The sequence below is a fragment of the Antedon bifida genome, chromosome 5 (genome assembly GCF_963402885.1).
Source record: "Antedon bifida chromosome 5, ecAntBifi1.1, whole genome shotgun sequence".
In the NCBI taxonomy this organism is placed as follows: domain Eukaryota; kingdom Metazoa; phylum Echinodermata; class Crinoidea; order Comatulida; family Antedonidae; genus Antedon; species Antedon bifida.
Window position 1 is genome coordinate 2,557,111 of NC_136230.1, and position 15,239 is coordinate 2,572,349.

The 15,239-nt window shown below is 31.9% G+C and overlaps 1 protein-coding gene across 7 annotated transcripts; it reads left to right on the forward strand.

The window, feature by feature from the left end:
- Positions 1-2,719: 2,719 nt before the first annotated feature.
- On the forward strand, positions 2,720-13,610 carry LOC144842865 (uncharacterized). Of its 7 annotated transcripts, XM_078699424.1 has the most exons (23): positions 2,720-2,872; positions 3,328-3,497; positions 4,245-4,448; positions 4,795-5,010; positions 5,508-5,591; positions 5,806-5,911; positions 6,278-6,390; positions 6,697-6,912; positions 7,257-7,325; positions 7,419-7,487; positions 7,794-7,902; positions 8,254-8,337; positions 8,826-8,879; positions 9,637-9,731; positions 10,339-10,525; positions 10,720-10,966; positions 11,286-11,445; positions 11,708-11,779; positions 11,979-12,149; positions 12,677-12,777; positions 12,978-13,078; positions 13,271-13,419; positions 13,496-13,610. In XM_078699424.1, the coding sequence occupies exons 1-22, from the start codon at positions 2,746-2,748 to the stop codon at positions 13,381-13,383; spliced, it is 2,868 nt and encodes a 955-aa protein (XP_078555550.1). In that variant the 5' UTR covers positions 2,720-2,745; the 3' UTR covers positions 13,384-13,419; positions 13,496-13,610. The 7 variants fall into 7 exon arrangements, with proteins under 7 accessions (XP_078555550.1, XP_078555549.1, XP_078555551.1 ...); XM_078699423.1 differs by having other exon boundaries at positions 13,271-13,532; XM_078699425.1 differs by having other exon boundaries at positions 8,829-8,879; positions 13,271-13,532.
- Positions 13,611-15,239: the final 1,629 nt, after the last annotated feature.

The following is a 15,239-nucleotide window of genomic DNA, read 5'->3' on the forward strand; positions in this document are numbered from 1 at the left end:
GACGGTAACTCCAAACGTTCGACGACGTCTTTAGTCAACGCGTCGTGCTGACGTTGCGACGTACGTACGTCAGCGTCACTTTCCTTTTTTCGAGGTATATTCAGAGCGTCATTTCGGCGATCGAGCATTCTCTACTTCTACGGAGCGCCATATATGCCTTTATTTACTTCCGAAATAGAAATAGTACTACGGTAACTCTGGTTCAGTGGACCAAATTTAGCACCAGTGGAGCACATACAGTGATGATATAAAATAGAAATAAGTCACTAATTTTAATATCTTTTCGTATGCTAAAACACTGTGCTCAAGTGGACACAATTTAGAGTCAGTGATATAAAATACAAATAAGTCAGGGAATTTTAATATCTTTTCGTATTTTAATACACTGTGCTCAAGTGGACCCAATTTGGTACCAGGGAAGCACATTATAAAATAGAAATAAGTCACTGAATGTTAATATCTTTTCGTATTTTAATACACTGTGCTCAAGTGGACCCAATTTGGCGTCAGTGGAGCACAGTGATATAAAATAGAAATAATTTACGGAATTTTAATATCTTTTCGTATGTTAATACACTGTGCTCAAGTGGACCCAACTTGGAGCCAGTGGAGCACAGTGATATAAATTAGAATTAATTCTCTTCGTTACGTGTTTAGAAGAGAATTAATTTTATCTCATCGTAGTTTGGTATGCCGTGCGTTTGTTATGCAAATGAGTGTGCACATGTGCTGTGGGAAAGACGGTATTGTTAGTCATTCGCGATCAACACACAACACTGTTCAATTTTTATTTTGTTAATCTTTTACATTAGAATTGTAATTCTACCGTTACACATTATAGTGTATTTTTAAATATCCGTTCATGCAAGATAATTGTATTGTAGGCCTACTAATATGTTGTGAATAAAAGTTTATGGCAGAATAAATAAATAAATAAATAAATATGTTTTAAGCAGATCTTCGAAATTGAAGCATATATGAAGTCGAGTTTTTTTAAAACTCAACCTAAAATTCGCATCTGGATAGTTGAAATTTAACATTATAATTATCAAAGGTGATATGATAAATCTAATTGTTTTCTAAATTATAGAAATATTAAAATGTAGGCTTTTGTGCGCTAGCTCTGTTTGTATTTCATAATTTTGTTTTGTTGAATTACCGTCACGGCCGCGTGCATTGCATGTCTCACACTTGGGAAACAATCCCCATTGTATGGCTGGTCCTGAAGACTTTTATATTTCGTTTCATAATTTCCGGGGACTAAGCTTTCATTCTTAGCTCTGCCCCAACCATGGTGAGCTTAACTGGAGACTTAATATTGAATTTCATATTTCAATAAATATTTTTTTCAAAATTTTCTTTGCTCAGCCCCAATCATGGTGGGGTAGTGAAGACTCTTATATATCATGTTTTAAAATACTATAGGTGTCATTTCTGGGGACCTTGTAGCTATTTTAAACAGTTTGGTAAGCCCTGCGTTGTTATGCAAATGAGTTTGTGCAGGTGTAATGGAGAAGATGGTATTGACTTTTATTTCTATTTTATATCACTGTGCTACCCTGTTGCTAAATTGGGTCCACTTGAGCAGTTACCGTAGTACTATTTCTATTATTGAAGTTAATAAAGGCATAAATGGCGCTCCGTAGAGAAGTAGAGAATGCTCCAGTCGTCAGAATGACGCTCTGAATATACCTCTTTTTTCTCAATTGTGTTGTCAATAGAGGGCGCAAAAAACATCAACATAGTTTTGAGTTTTTGTTATCAACAACTTTTGTTGTTAGGCAGTTAAAAGGTATTTTTAGTTTTTTTTGCAATTAAAAATGTATTTAAAACTTGTGCTCTAAAACCTTAATGTGTGTTGGGAGTGTTCGCTACTTTATGTAGGAAACGTTGTATATTTTATGCAGGCTAGGCTCGCCTCCCTCCGCCTAACTAAAGGTAAGCCTAACTAACTAGCCTAGGCCTAGGCCTACTAGGCCTAGGCTAGCTAGCTCGGCCTATCTACTACTCTACTCTACGGATTCCCCTCTACTAGCTAGAGGCTACTAGGTAGAAAGGTAGGCAGTAGCCTAGGGCAGTTTAGGACGGGCCCTACCAAACACCACCAGATACACACCAGAGCAACAAATCACCAGAGAGAGAGAGCAGCCATCTGTTTGGAATTGCTTAATAATATTATTACAAATTTCAAATCAAAGCTTAATTTCAGAAACTAGCCTAGGCCTAGGGCCTAGTAAAATTCAAATTTCAAATCGTATTCCAGAATCGAATGCATTTGATCATAAAAAAATGCTTTCATTCGTGTCTCTTGTGTATTGTATTCAGCGGTCACTATGCATGAGGCGCTAGCTACCAATTCTTTTTGTTACTCGGTTAACAACTCTCGCAGCATTTATTTGGACAAATAAAATCGAAAATTCTTTTTCCAAAATGAAAAATAGAAAAATGTACAACATTCAATTTAAAACATATAAAACTTAAATACAACTATTATACAAATATACTTAATTAAAAATCGGTAGTGTCTCATAGTTGACTGTTGGAGAGAGATACGTTCATCTTAACTGTTTTAAACTAGCTTACCATACAAAATTAGGATTTATTTAATTGAGACTTGAATTAGCATCACTAACAAAACATACTGTAATATTACTAACAGTGTATTTAATATATGAATGCCATCATATTAAAATAATAATTAATTCTCAGCATTCAAGAAAGTTGAACCAAAAGGAATGAATCGACATGCAAAGTGAATACTATACTTCAAGTAATGGTCAGCAGCAGCAACAGTCTTCCAGTCATGGGCCTGGTAATCGGAGAAGCTTCCGGTTTTCACGTAGGACTGAGCGTTTAGATTGGCGCAAAATAGGTAATAATAATAACAGCAGCCAAAACCATAGAGTATGAGTCAGCTATCTGAAAACCTTTGTGCTTGTATATAAAAATGTATCAAAAAGTTTTAAGAAAGTTGACTGTAATAATATTTTAAAACTTGTTATCCAATAGAAGGTGTGGTAAATAGGCCTAACTTAACCAGTCTAGCTCAACCAGTCTAGCTCAACCAGTCTAGCTCATAAATAAAGATGATTTTTGCCACTTTTGTAAAAAAGAAAAATACCTATTATTATTACCTATTAAAATTTAATCAAGGGAATTCTGAGAATAATGTAAAACGGCATAAAATTAACGGAAACATCTAATCCAGCTTCAAAAACACTGAATAATAATAATAAAATTTTTATTTTTGCAATGAAAAAAACTTGTTCACCAGAAAGGTGACACAAAATATTATAATATATAAACTCTTATTTTTGTAATACACAGCTGCTGTGGATGTTGATCGAATTAAAGCTGATGCTGATTGGAGCGTTCTGCAGCAGAATATACAGCATGTAACATATTGTAACATTGACCAGGAGCTTGACCTCCGTTCAATTGACCCGACCTTTGTGAAATTATTCAAATTAGCTCAGATGATCATTGAATATTTAATGGTACGTTTTTAACTGTATTTTTTGTTAGAAACTGAGATTAGGTGATGTAAGCTCCTACAGTAGTTACAGACTAACCTCTGCTGCCCTCAGTGAAAATTGCTACAGTATTAAGCTCTGTCTACAATATCAAAACGTCAATATCATTATTTACTTTCCGAAAAAAGTTAAAGAATCATTATATATCTAAATATTATACTGCTTAGTTAATATGCTTATTATCATTATTTATACTCATATACTACTTATGTTTACACAAAATATTAGTTGTTGTTTATTATTGCAATCTTTAATCTATACTATATATAATGTATATATAGTATATACTATATATATACTGGAATTATAATTTATGTATACATATTTTTTTTTCACGAAGATGTTAGTTATGTTGTTATACTGTAATTTTTTATCCTAAATTATATAATTATATATTCTAGGTTATTTTTATTATTATGTGTTTTGTTGTGGGTCCCTACGAGACAAGTTTTTAACTTCTAGAAGGGATCCATGATAATAATGACTACCAATTACTGCTTTATCTATGTTCACTTTAATATCTTTTTTCTATTTTGTACATATTCATTCATTATTATCTAAATAAATATTATCTGAATTTAAAAAATTGTAAAAAAAATTTATGAAACTAGTTTGACAAAAAAGGTTGATTTCACATAAAGTTTGATAGTGTAGACAAGGCTTTAGAAAGACTTGAGTTATCACCTCCTTTTTTCAATTTCTTAATTTTAGATTTCTCAGGAGCATCTTGGAAGTGTTGTCGGTACTTTAGAACAGAAACTCGCAAAAATGGTTGAAGCTCACAGCAACGTCACAATGAAAATAAGCAAACAAACAGAAGAACTTAAACAAGTTAAGCAAGAAAATAAACGACGAAAAAAAATGTTAGCAAGCCAACAAAGCTTTATACAGTCCAATGAAAACAACTATCATAAAGTAAGTTTTCAGAGCAAAGACAATTAGTTAGACTGCCCTCTACAGTTTAAAGTTGCATTTAAGATTTTAGGATTTTCAAAATTAGAATCGGTGTAAGATTAAGTAACATAATTATTTTTAAAAGTAATGAATGTTTACTTAAGCTCTGTCTACACTATCAATCTAGTGTGATGTGTCCAAATATGGTAGTGATATGACATCAAGTCCATATATGGGCACATTTTTTGTCACATCAAGTTTGATAGTGTAGAGACCTTTAGTTTTTTTTGTTTGTTTGTGCTGATTTAAAATTATAATTTGTTATTTTAAATCGCTGTATTTATTTACTGATTTTCTTTCTATATAGTGCATCTACTGTCCAAAAGCGTTTGTCCATATCGGTTATCTTCAGTCTCACGTCGAACGCAAACATCCTGAAACTGGATCATCAGTACAATCAAAATTTAAACAAATTAGCGAAAAACAAGAAATTGAATTAAATGAATTAAAAGACAAATTGAAGATGACACAACATCAGTTGGAAGAAGAGAAGAAAACTTACCAAGAAAAAGTTGCTGAAAAGGTAATAAAATGCCATTACCAAAGGTACTATATATAAAATACCATTACCAAAGGTACTATATATAAATTACCATTACCAAAGGTACTATATATAAAACACCATTACCAAAGGTACTATATATAAAACACCATTACCAAAGGTACTATATAAAATACCATTACCAAAGGTACTATATATAATATACCATTACCAAAGGTACTATATATAAAATACCATTACAAAAGGTACTATATATAAAGTACCATTACCAAAGGTACTATATATAATATACCATTACCAAAGGTACTATATAAAATACCATTACCAAAGGTACTATATATAAAATACCATTACCAAAAGTACTATATATAAAATACCATTACCAAAGGTACTATATATTAAATACTATTACCAAATACCAAATCTCCTAGACCATATTCCCATGCCTTCTGCAGCTCCATCTCCTACAGTTTTGTATACATAATATGAGTAACATTGTGGTAACATTTTTCTGCTAGGTGGCCTTTGAGAATTCTAAACAAGAGGAGGCACAGATCCGGCAACTAGATGTCATTAGACAGGAGCAAATGGAAGCCCAAAAGGTAAGTGAACCCCAACAGATTGTGAATTTTCATTGTATAGATATTCCATCACATCATCCACTTTTTTTTCCTGAAATACCCTTTGCAAGATATACTGAGTATGTGTAAAAAAAATGGCCATTACTGGAACTATAAGTCCACAGAAATCAATGTTCACCAGGATACGGGCTGACATTTTTCACGACCAGTTTTTTGTTTGTTTTGTTAATTTCAGCATGAAATAAACAGCTTACGTGACATGTTTATGAGTGAATTGAAAGAAATAAACGCAAAATACTCGGAATCCCAGCATGCTTTAGTGGAGCTGCAGCAAAGACATGGTAAGTAATGATAGATTTGTACGACAAAAATGTGAGCACGTCAACGTGAACCAAACTGTACACTTTAGGAGTTGACAACAAGCTGTATGAAACAATCAACGCTACTTATAAGTATAAGTTGTTTTCTCAAAAAAATATATCAGAGGAAAAATATCGTACTGAATGGTTTGGATTGATATGAATGAATTGATTTTGGCATTTTTGGCTTGCCATAGCAGAATATTGTACCGATGGTTTTGGAGGCATTTCACTGGTATGAATTGAGGAATTTTGGCATACTTGGCTTGCCATAGCAGAATATTGTACCGACTGTATCTTGAGAGACCACTTTTTTCAATTTTATATTTTCGTTTATGTATACTGTAGGTAAAGCATCAATGCTAGGAACATTACAAGATGATGATGACATTGCTGAATATAAAACAAAATTAGATGAACAACAGGAAGAGTTTGATCAATTAAAAAAACAACTAGAAGAAGTAAGATACTTATTAGTACTTAATTTTTTGTAGAATAATTATGACTCTAAAATAACTATGGCAGTTGGATAAAGACCTTGTTGCAATTAAACAACATTTTATAGGCACTGTAGTAAAGCTTTGTCTAAACTATTAAACTAGTTTGACAAAAATAAAGTGTGAAGTGCCCAAATATGGTAGTGATATGACATCATCATCATGTCCATATATGGGCACATCACATTTTCTTGTCACATAAAGTTTGATAGTGTAGACAGAGCTTAACACATGTTTTGTTATTAATATAAATGGTTTTGTTTATGATAGGTGAACTTAGTGAAAAGTAGCATGCATAAAGAAATGAAAAAACAGGAAAAGAACTGGAAAGAAAAAAATAAAGAAGTGAAAGAATTATATCGAAACAAAATAAATGACCTAGAGAGGGCGTTGGAAGACGCTCAGACAATGATGGATTTAGAAAGAGAGGGCAGTAAAGACGAGATAAAAAATCATTACGAACAACAGATGCTTACCATGAAAAAGGTATTTTCTGAAGTCTAAGAAATTTTAATATCCCAGTGTTCACCAATTATTGATATAAATAACCAAAAAACAACTGAATTGTGTCTGTGACACCGTTACAACTGTACTTAAAGATATCCTACACTTATGACCATCATAATTATCTGATACTCTTATTGAGGGCGTTTTAAGATTTGAATTTTTTTCCGCTTTGTTTTGTATATATTAATGTTTTGCTTTGTAATTTTAATGTATCTCCATTTCTGGAGGCTTTTTGGAATAAATTAAATATTAAGTATTTCGCTTAAGGCAGTATAATTTTTCAGGATTTCCCTTAAATTGTTGTTTTTTGTTAATTATTTCAGAAGTCCAAACAACAAGAGAAAGAACTTAAGGTTAAAGAAACTGAAATCACTCAACTGCAGAAGAAAATGGTTAGAAACAATTTCCAAAAAATCAGTTAATATTAATCAACCTTTTTATGTATGAATGATTTTATTCCTAAAATGTTTTTGTTATTTTTTTAGAAACAAGCAGTTGATCAAGTTCAAAGCTTAAAAGTGGAAGTGGAGGCAAGTCGGAGTCAAAGGTCAAAGGTAAACCCAGTTGATTCGTTGTTATCATTATTTTCTTATTTTCATTTGTGGTACAGTATTAGGTAACCAAAATTAGATGTACGTGATGTTATCGATCTCAATAAATCTTTATCAGAAAATTAGTTTGTTAGTTACGTTTCCTGATTTATGACATTTTCATATTTATAAATATCTTCACATGTTTGTCATTTTTTCATTTCATCATAGTATTAAGAAAGTTATATACAGCATAATATGTTGTATATACATACTTAAATGTCTTGAAAGTGTTTTACTGTGTACTTACCATAATTGAAATGTCACTAGATGTCCCAACCAAAGGATGTTAAAAGGCATACTCTATCGCCACCTCCAGTCATCAACACCCAAGCGCCAAGTGAAACAGAAGATGAGACAGAGGATGATGATGATTCAGGTAAAAATAATTAATTTTATTTATTTGTTAAAAATCTTGATTGTAGGAGTGTTTTTTACTACTTAAATTTAAAGATTTTGTTAATATTTTAAACAAATAATAAAAATGGTATTAAATAAGCTAATCTGGTTCCAAATATGTTACATTTACATATTATATATAATACATATTAACATATTATTTTTACTTTTTTGTTGAACTAAAATAACATAACTTTACTAATGTTTTCTCCAAACTATCATTTGGATTGGTCTATAATAGCTTTAAAACGCTGTACAACCGTACACTTAAATTAATGATTTTTGAAATATAATAATACCAGAAAACATGTTTAAACCCTAAAACTAAAAGCAATGGAAGATGCACTTGATTCTCCTGTATTGCTTGGTACCACATTAGAAGATTCGATGCTCGCAACCCAAGATGATGAGGATGGTGAGGCTGGCTATGTAAAGTCTTCTTCTGCCTGCCTTGCTTCTCTGCTTTCTTTCCTCTTATTTTGTTTATGGTGTTGGGTTGTGATTCTTTTATTTCAGTGGAGAGCTAGAGTCTTGCTTCTCTTTCTTTCCTCTTATATATTTTTTTTTTGGTGTTGGGTTTTGAATTCTTTTATTTCAGTGGAAAGCTAAAGTCGTGCCTCTCTTTCTTTCCTCTTTGTCAATGATTTTGCTTAAGTCAATTTTAAGTAAATTTATTTTTGTTTTTTAGTCTTTAATGACTAAGTCCATTTCATAAGATAAAACAAACTGATTTGATAAATAGAGCCCAAATTTTAACTTAAGCACTTACTTTACTACAGTACTGTATCTTGACTTAAGCAAAAGATTGATAAATTCCAGCCTTATTGTTGTATTCTCTATTTTTTGTATATAATTTTGTATTAAATGTTTGTGTATTTCTGTATTTTGTCTGCTTTTCTTCAGAAGATGAGAGTACAGCAGTTTCTTTGCAACAGAAAAAACAAAGAATGACTTTAGGTAGATTATCTTCTTGAATGAGAATTATTAAAACTAACAATATTTATATCATAACAGCAATACTGATATTATAATTAACAATATTGATGTAATAACAATATTGATATCAGAAAAAACATATTGATATCAGAAAAAAAATCTTATATCTTAATAAACATATTAAAAAGAATATATTGATATCATAAAAACAATATTGATATCATAAAAAACATATATCAGAAAACAAATAATCATAATAAATGTATAAAAACAATATTGATATCATAAAAAACATATTGATATCATAAAAAACATATCAGAAAGCAAATAATCATAATAAATGTATAAAAACAATATTGATATCATAATAACAATATTGATATCATAATAACAATATTGATATCATAAAAAACATATTGATATCATAAAAAACGTATTTATATCAGAAAACAAATAATCATAATAAATGTATAAAAACAATATTGATATAACAAAATTGATCTAAATAATAATATTGATATCATAATATTAATATTCATTTCATATCTGAGATAACTTTTATATTTTATTCCTCAATAATTGTCGCTTACAGTATATTATGTTTACTAGTTGTTATCCTTGCTACATTTGCTTCATGTTCATTTTACACTATTTTAATATGAGTTGCTCTGTGGATTAAACTGTATTTTATATTTGTAAACAGCATTTTTTTTCACTAAAAATGTGTAGTATCCAATTCATTTTTTGTAAATGATTATTAATTTTGATTTGTATATAGATTCACATCCCAACAGAACGAGGATACTCGATGGGATGAAGTTAACACTCGACAACGAACTTACCAAAAATCTACAGAAAAAAGGAGTAGGCAAGGTATTCATTATTTTTCATTATTTATTCTTTATTATTTATTCTTTATACTGGGTAGCCTCTTCAATCAAAGACTGCTCTCCCAGAGAGCCCAGTGTATAGTATTATGATGAGTTTGTGACAGTGGCTGTGTGTGAACTAGTACACCGGGGTAACCCCCTACTTGTCTCGAAAGATGTATTAGGTTCTTTAAAGTGCACATGAATCAGATTTATTTAGTTTATAGTCCTTATCCGGCAAGGTACTGTTGTTTTCTGATTGTCTGCTTCCAAAAACTTACCAAAAACCACATATTGAATAGACCACTTTACATATACAGTACCTTCTCCCTTAGTACAATATTCACTATCCATTATGTATGTGTTTCATTCTTATACAACATATAATTATCGTTTATCTGTATTTTTATCAAATATAAGGTCTAACAGGAAACTTGTTTTTCTTCTGGTTTTGACCTTATTTACGGTTTTATTTTCAACTAAAATTATTATTTTTTATTTATCTTGACCGTATATTAAATAAATTGGGCTGTCGCACAAACAAACGGTAAATAGGATTTCATTGAAATAGTTTAAAGCGATTTCTCATTTTATTTATTCCATTACTTCAGAATGTTGAGGGAATTTCCTCACATTCATTAGAAAATAAACTACAAAACTTGAAGCAAGAAAGACAGCAACTTGCGAAAAAATATCCAAAGTTCTACGACATCCGTGAAAAGTGTCGACGAGAATTAGATGAAATGATGAAAAATCAAGGAAAAGGAAAGAAATCTTCAATGAGTAGACCTAAATCAAGTACGTTTTTATTTTTTTTACTTTCTTTAAAAATGTTAAATGTTGACATTAATATGTTTCCTTCCACATATACTATGTTTTTTTATTAAATATTATCGAACGTGTTTATAAAATTATTATTTTATGTATTTTTAATATATGTGAGGAGAATATTTATTAAATAAACAAATAAACGAATTGTTTTTCTACCATAGCTGTTAGCCTGCCTCCAAGATCGCCATCTCCAATTGCCAAATATAATCCAAGACTATCCAACACAGCTTCACTACCAAAGCCTTCTGCCAGCCATGGCATGTATGGGGTGCCAAAGACAAAACACACAGCACCTCCTGTTATTTCTAGGAGTATGCAGCCTCCACCCGTAGCTCCCCGTACATCAGATGTAGGTGGTAGCAACAGCTTGCCACGGGACAGAAGAGTGTTAGAAGAAAGTTTTTCAAGGTATTTTATTTGTTATCTTTTATTTTTTTGTTGTTTAATTGTTATAATTTGAATGTTAGCGATTCTGATTTTCATAGTAAAATTAAATGTTGTTGTAAACTGGACTACTATACCGTCAATATTTTATTTATTTATTTTTTTAATTTTAATCTGGTACCCATGATTTAAAGTTTGTCTCTAAGCTTATTTTGGCCTCCTTTTGCACACCTTTTTTTTAACTAGTGTAATTTTGTTTTTTCACTGTAAATGTTATGTGTGCATTCAGAGAAACAATAAAACAAATAAACAAACAAAGCTTTTCTGAATTGTTTCCCCCCAGTGAGGACGAGGACAAGATAACATCGATGGATGGTGATAATTGGGATTCAGACGAGGTCAGTGAACTGAACGAAATAAGTCCAAGTAAGACAGAGACCGTTGGGGGTAAATCTAGACCCAAGTCAGCTGTCAGACAGAGTCCCTCGCCACAGTTCATTCAGGTAAATAAGTAGCTTTTGATTTGTAACAATCTAGAAACTATTTACATCATGTGACATTGACATTGTGACATGGTTTCTCACTCACTCACTCTAGGTCAACCAACGACACGGGTCAGAGGTCACTCTGCATTCATATTAAATGTTTAGCACTTCTTGTATCAGTACTTACTTAACAAAAACCTTATTATTTTTTTAACCTGCATTTCATACCATTCACATTAATCTAATTGGTTATAATTTTAATTGCATGAATATTCATTAGTCACCTGACTTGACATTGGATAGTTTAAGTGACACTGGGGGACAGAATACAGCAAACTTTGTGACTAATCCTGTAAGTAAACCTGCTTAATTATTCACAAAATCAGTTATCATTTTTTTTCATTTTTCATGATCATTAATCTCGAACTTGAAAAAGTGTCAGTTTAAATGTATGTATGTACTGTACTGTGAGTGGATTGTTCGATTTGGTCTTTGGTAATTCTTAGAATAATTATACCACAATACAAGCAAAAATATTATTTATCTTAAAGAGAGGTCAAAATGTCAATCAGCTAGCTAGAAGTATAGAGTTCCAATTGAGTGGACGAAAAGGCAACACAAAGCCAGTGGGAGGAGTTGATATGAGTGGAACGGCCGGTGCAGACCGACTCGGACCGCCAGTTACAGGAGATGCAAGTAGATCACCATCACCACAAATACCAGTAAGTAATAGAAACCTGAACTTTGAACTTTGTTTAGCACTAAATGCGGAGGAGTGAAATGACACATCTAGTAGTAGAGTTGTGGCTTGATGGTTATGATGCATGATTACCAATCCAAGAGTCCTGGGTTCAAGTCCTGTCATATGTCAGGATTTTTTCTAATAACAGTTTGCAACTCCACTAAAAAAACTTGTTATAAGACTTTGTTTATGTAGGGCATCTTATGTATATGTTTGTCTTGTGAACAGGATTGCCACCTTTATGAAGGAGAGTGAATGAATTCACTTATGGTAATCCTTGGCAATTTGCCTAAATAAATAAAAACCCAAAAAAATCACCCGTCAATCAATGCCAATCAAAGAGGTAAAATTTTTTTTTGCTGGTTGTCACTTTTCTAGCACGCAAACTTAAGCCGGTTAAGCTAACCTATGCCTACCTGAACTACCTACAGATCTACAGTCCTAGGAAACTGCAACGCTTACAAATACATTTATTTTTACCATTTCAAATATGTTCATAATTTGTAGACGATACCTGATAAGTTTGATAGTGACGATGAGGATAGCTTTCTGATTTCTTCCATTGAGGAAAGTGAAAAGGTTGTTCCAAAATCAAAACCACAAGCAGCGTAAGTTTATTCAATCTAATTTTGTAAATAAAACTCTCCTGAACTGGATTCTATCTTTTGCTGTATATTTTTTTCGAAAACGCTTTTTTTTTTCAAAACCAGTTTTTCATTTTTTTCTTTCTTTTGCTTTTGTTTATTTTACTCCTTTGTGTCATTTATTTGAGGTTTTTTTATTCGTTTTATGTGTCTTTATTGTCTAGGCCTAGGACAGGGCAAATCAATGGTGGGAAAAAACAGATGGGAGATACAGATATTTCCAGTAACACATTTGGTACAAGTATGTGGGGATCATCTTCAAAAGGTGAGTCTAAAATATTAATTTTTAAACAGATAAACAAAGATATAAGTAAGTAATTACAAATGATTAATTGAGAACACAGATAAACAACACAGATGTAGTTTTATTAAACGCAAATAATGTCAAACGCAATTGACATTATCAAATAACTGTGTTACTACAGAGGTCACCAATTGAAATGCTTCTTTTTTTCAGGTGGAGATAAAGTTAGTACACACGGTGAAGGCAGTACGGCAAAAAGTTCGCTAGTGTCTGTCACGGACTGGGACGATGATGACGATGATGATCTAGGTCTCAGTGACCTTTAACCTAGAATGATAATCTAGGTGTCTTTGACCTTTAACCTAGGACGATGATGATCTAGGTGTTCGTGACCTTTAACCCAGGACGATGATGATCTAGGTGTCCGTGATCTTTAACCTATGACGATGACGATCTGGTGTCCGTGACCTTTAACCTAGGATGATGATAATCTAGGTGTCTGTGACCTTTAACCTAGGATGATGATAATCCAGGTCTCGGTGACCTTTGACATTCCTTTAATTAGTTTACTTTTACTGAAATATAACCTAATCAAAAATACAGTAATATAAATAAAAACAGTTGTATATACGTAAAGTACTGTAGTTAATTTTGATTGTAGCTAATGAATACTTTTTTTATCTCGGTTTTTTACTTTGTAAATTAAAAATAATTAATTAAAATGTTGTCGAGATGAATAAATTACGATTCATTGTACTACTGTATTTATATTCTTCTGTAGTAGTGTTTTTTTTTATCTTTCGTGTGGGATTCAGCCACCTTTGCTTGTTTGTTTATACGAGAAAAACGTTGCATAGTTATCCGTGACATCGTTCAAATAATCGTTGAAGCGGTTTATGACGTCGTACGCACAACCTCGGCGGCGTACACACACACTTTTGACTACGTTTGTGTGAAATACGCGCGCGTATTTAATGCGGCAACGCGCACTTACAAATCAAGAAACGTGAATACACAACCGGCCGCCACGTAGACTCTACATCATCCACACGAGACGTACAGCGGACGACCACCAGCGTTTGTTTGGAATAGTCAATTATTAACATAATGCCATTCGTTGTACCTGTAACACACGGCAATTGATGTGCCTTGGGCTTTATTTAAACAGTTATTTACAATTATACGTCCTAAGTTATTTTTTCTTTTGAATTTGAAATAAATTGTTATTGAAAATTAAAAGAAAAATAATTTAGATACAGTAATCCTGTTGCGTCATCATTCTTTTGCGGTCTTCAACTAAGATTCAAACTTATTTGATAGTTTGTCCTGTGATCCACAACTTTCCTTTAATAATTAACTGCTGTGAGAGGCTATCATTTTGTCTTCCTATTCTTCGTAACTTATTCCATCCCATTGTATATATGAAAACGGTGTACTCGGAGATCTGACACTGCATTTCATTGGTGCGTTTTTAAATTCATTCAAAATATAATGGATGGGTCCGATATGTGTACTAAAAACGTCTTGTTCTTAGGTAGACTAAGATAGTTAAAATAGTCCAAAAAATAACACATGCTGGTAAGACTACTCGCAAAACATTATCCTTATTTTGTAAATTGTCCAACTTTCTTTCCCGTTTTGCTTTTCGTGTCTCTTTTGTTTTTGATTTCATTTTTCTTGTTCTTACAGCCATTCCTCTAACTAAAAAGAAATTTATGTACTGTTTGACGAAGGATGTATAAAATATGGTGTATTGTTTAATTGATTCTTTATTATTTTTAATAGTCATGCCTAATATAAAGCTGAAACAAAACTTAACCCCGAACTTAACGCATTTAAATTTTATTGGATTAAAATATATCATTGCAATTAAACATATTAAAATACACGCGATATAATAATTAATTTAACAAAATCAAAATTAAACACAATTTTAAAACAACTTACCGAAAAGAGCTCTTTCAATTAACGTAATCCGCCAAGATGAGTACTATACTACCAAAATACTACGTATAAAACTTACCGAATCCCCATCATCCATAATACTTTTCACTAACAGTTATCGCGCCCTCTACACCTAATGTAATTACCTGGCTGGCGGTGGTGTTTTTGTGTATGTATCGCGCGACGTTTAGTTTGGGTATTCAGACGTGACGGAGAGAGAGGCGAGAATTAAAAAAAG

Coding starts and splice junctions, on each gene's coding strand:
- LOC144842865 (XM_078699424.1), top strand. CDS start 2,746: ATGCAAAGTGAATACTATACTTCAAGTAATGGTCAGCAGCAGCAACAG. Junction 2,873..3,327: donor TTTAGATTGGCGCAAAATAG/GTAATAATAATA, acceptor TGTAATACACAG/CTGCTGTGGATGTTGATCGA. Junction 12,150..12,676: donor CACCATCACCACAAATACCA/GTAAGTAATAGA, acceptor CATAATTTGTAG/ACGATACCTGATAAGTTTGA.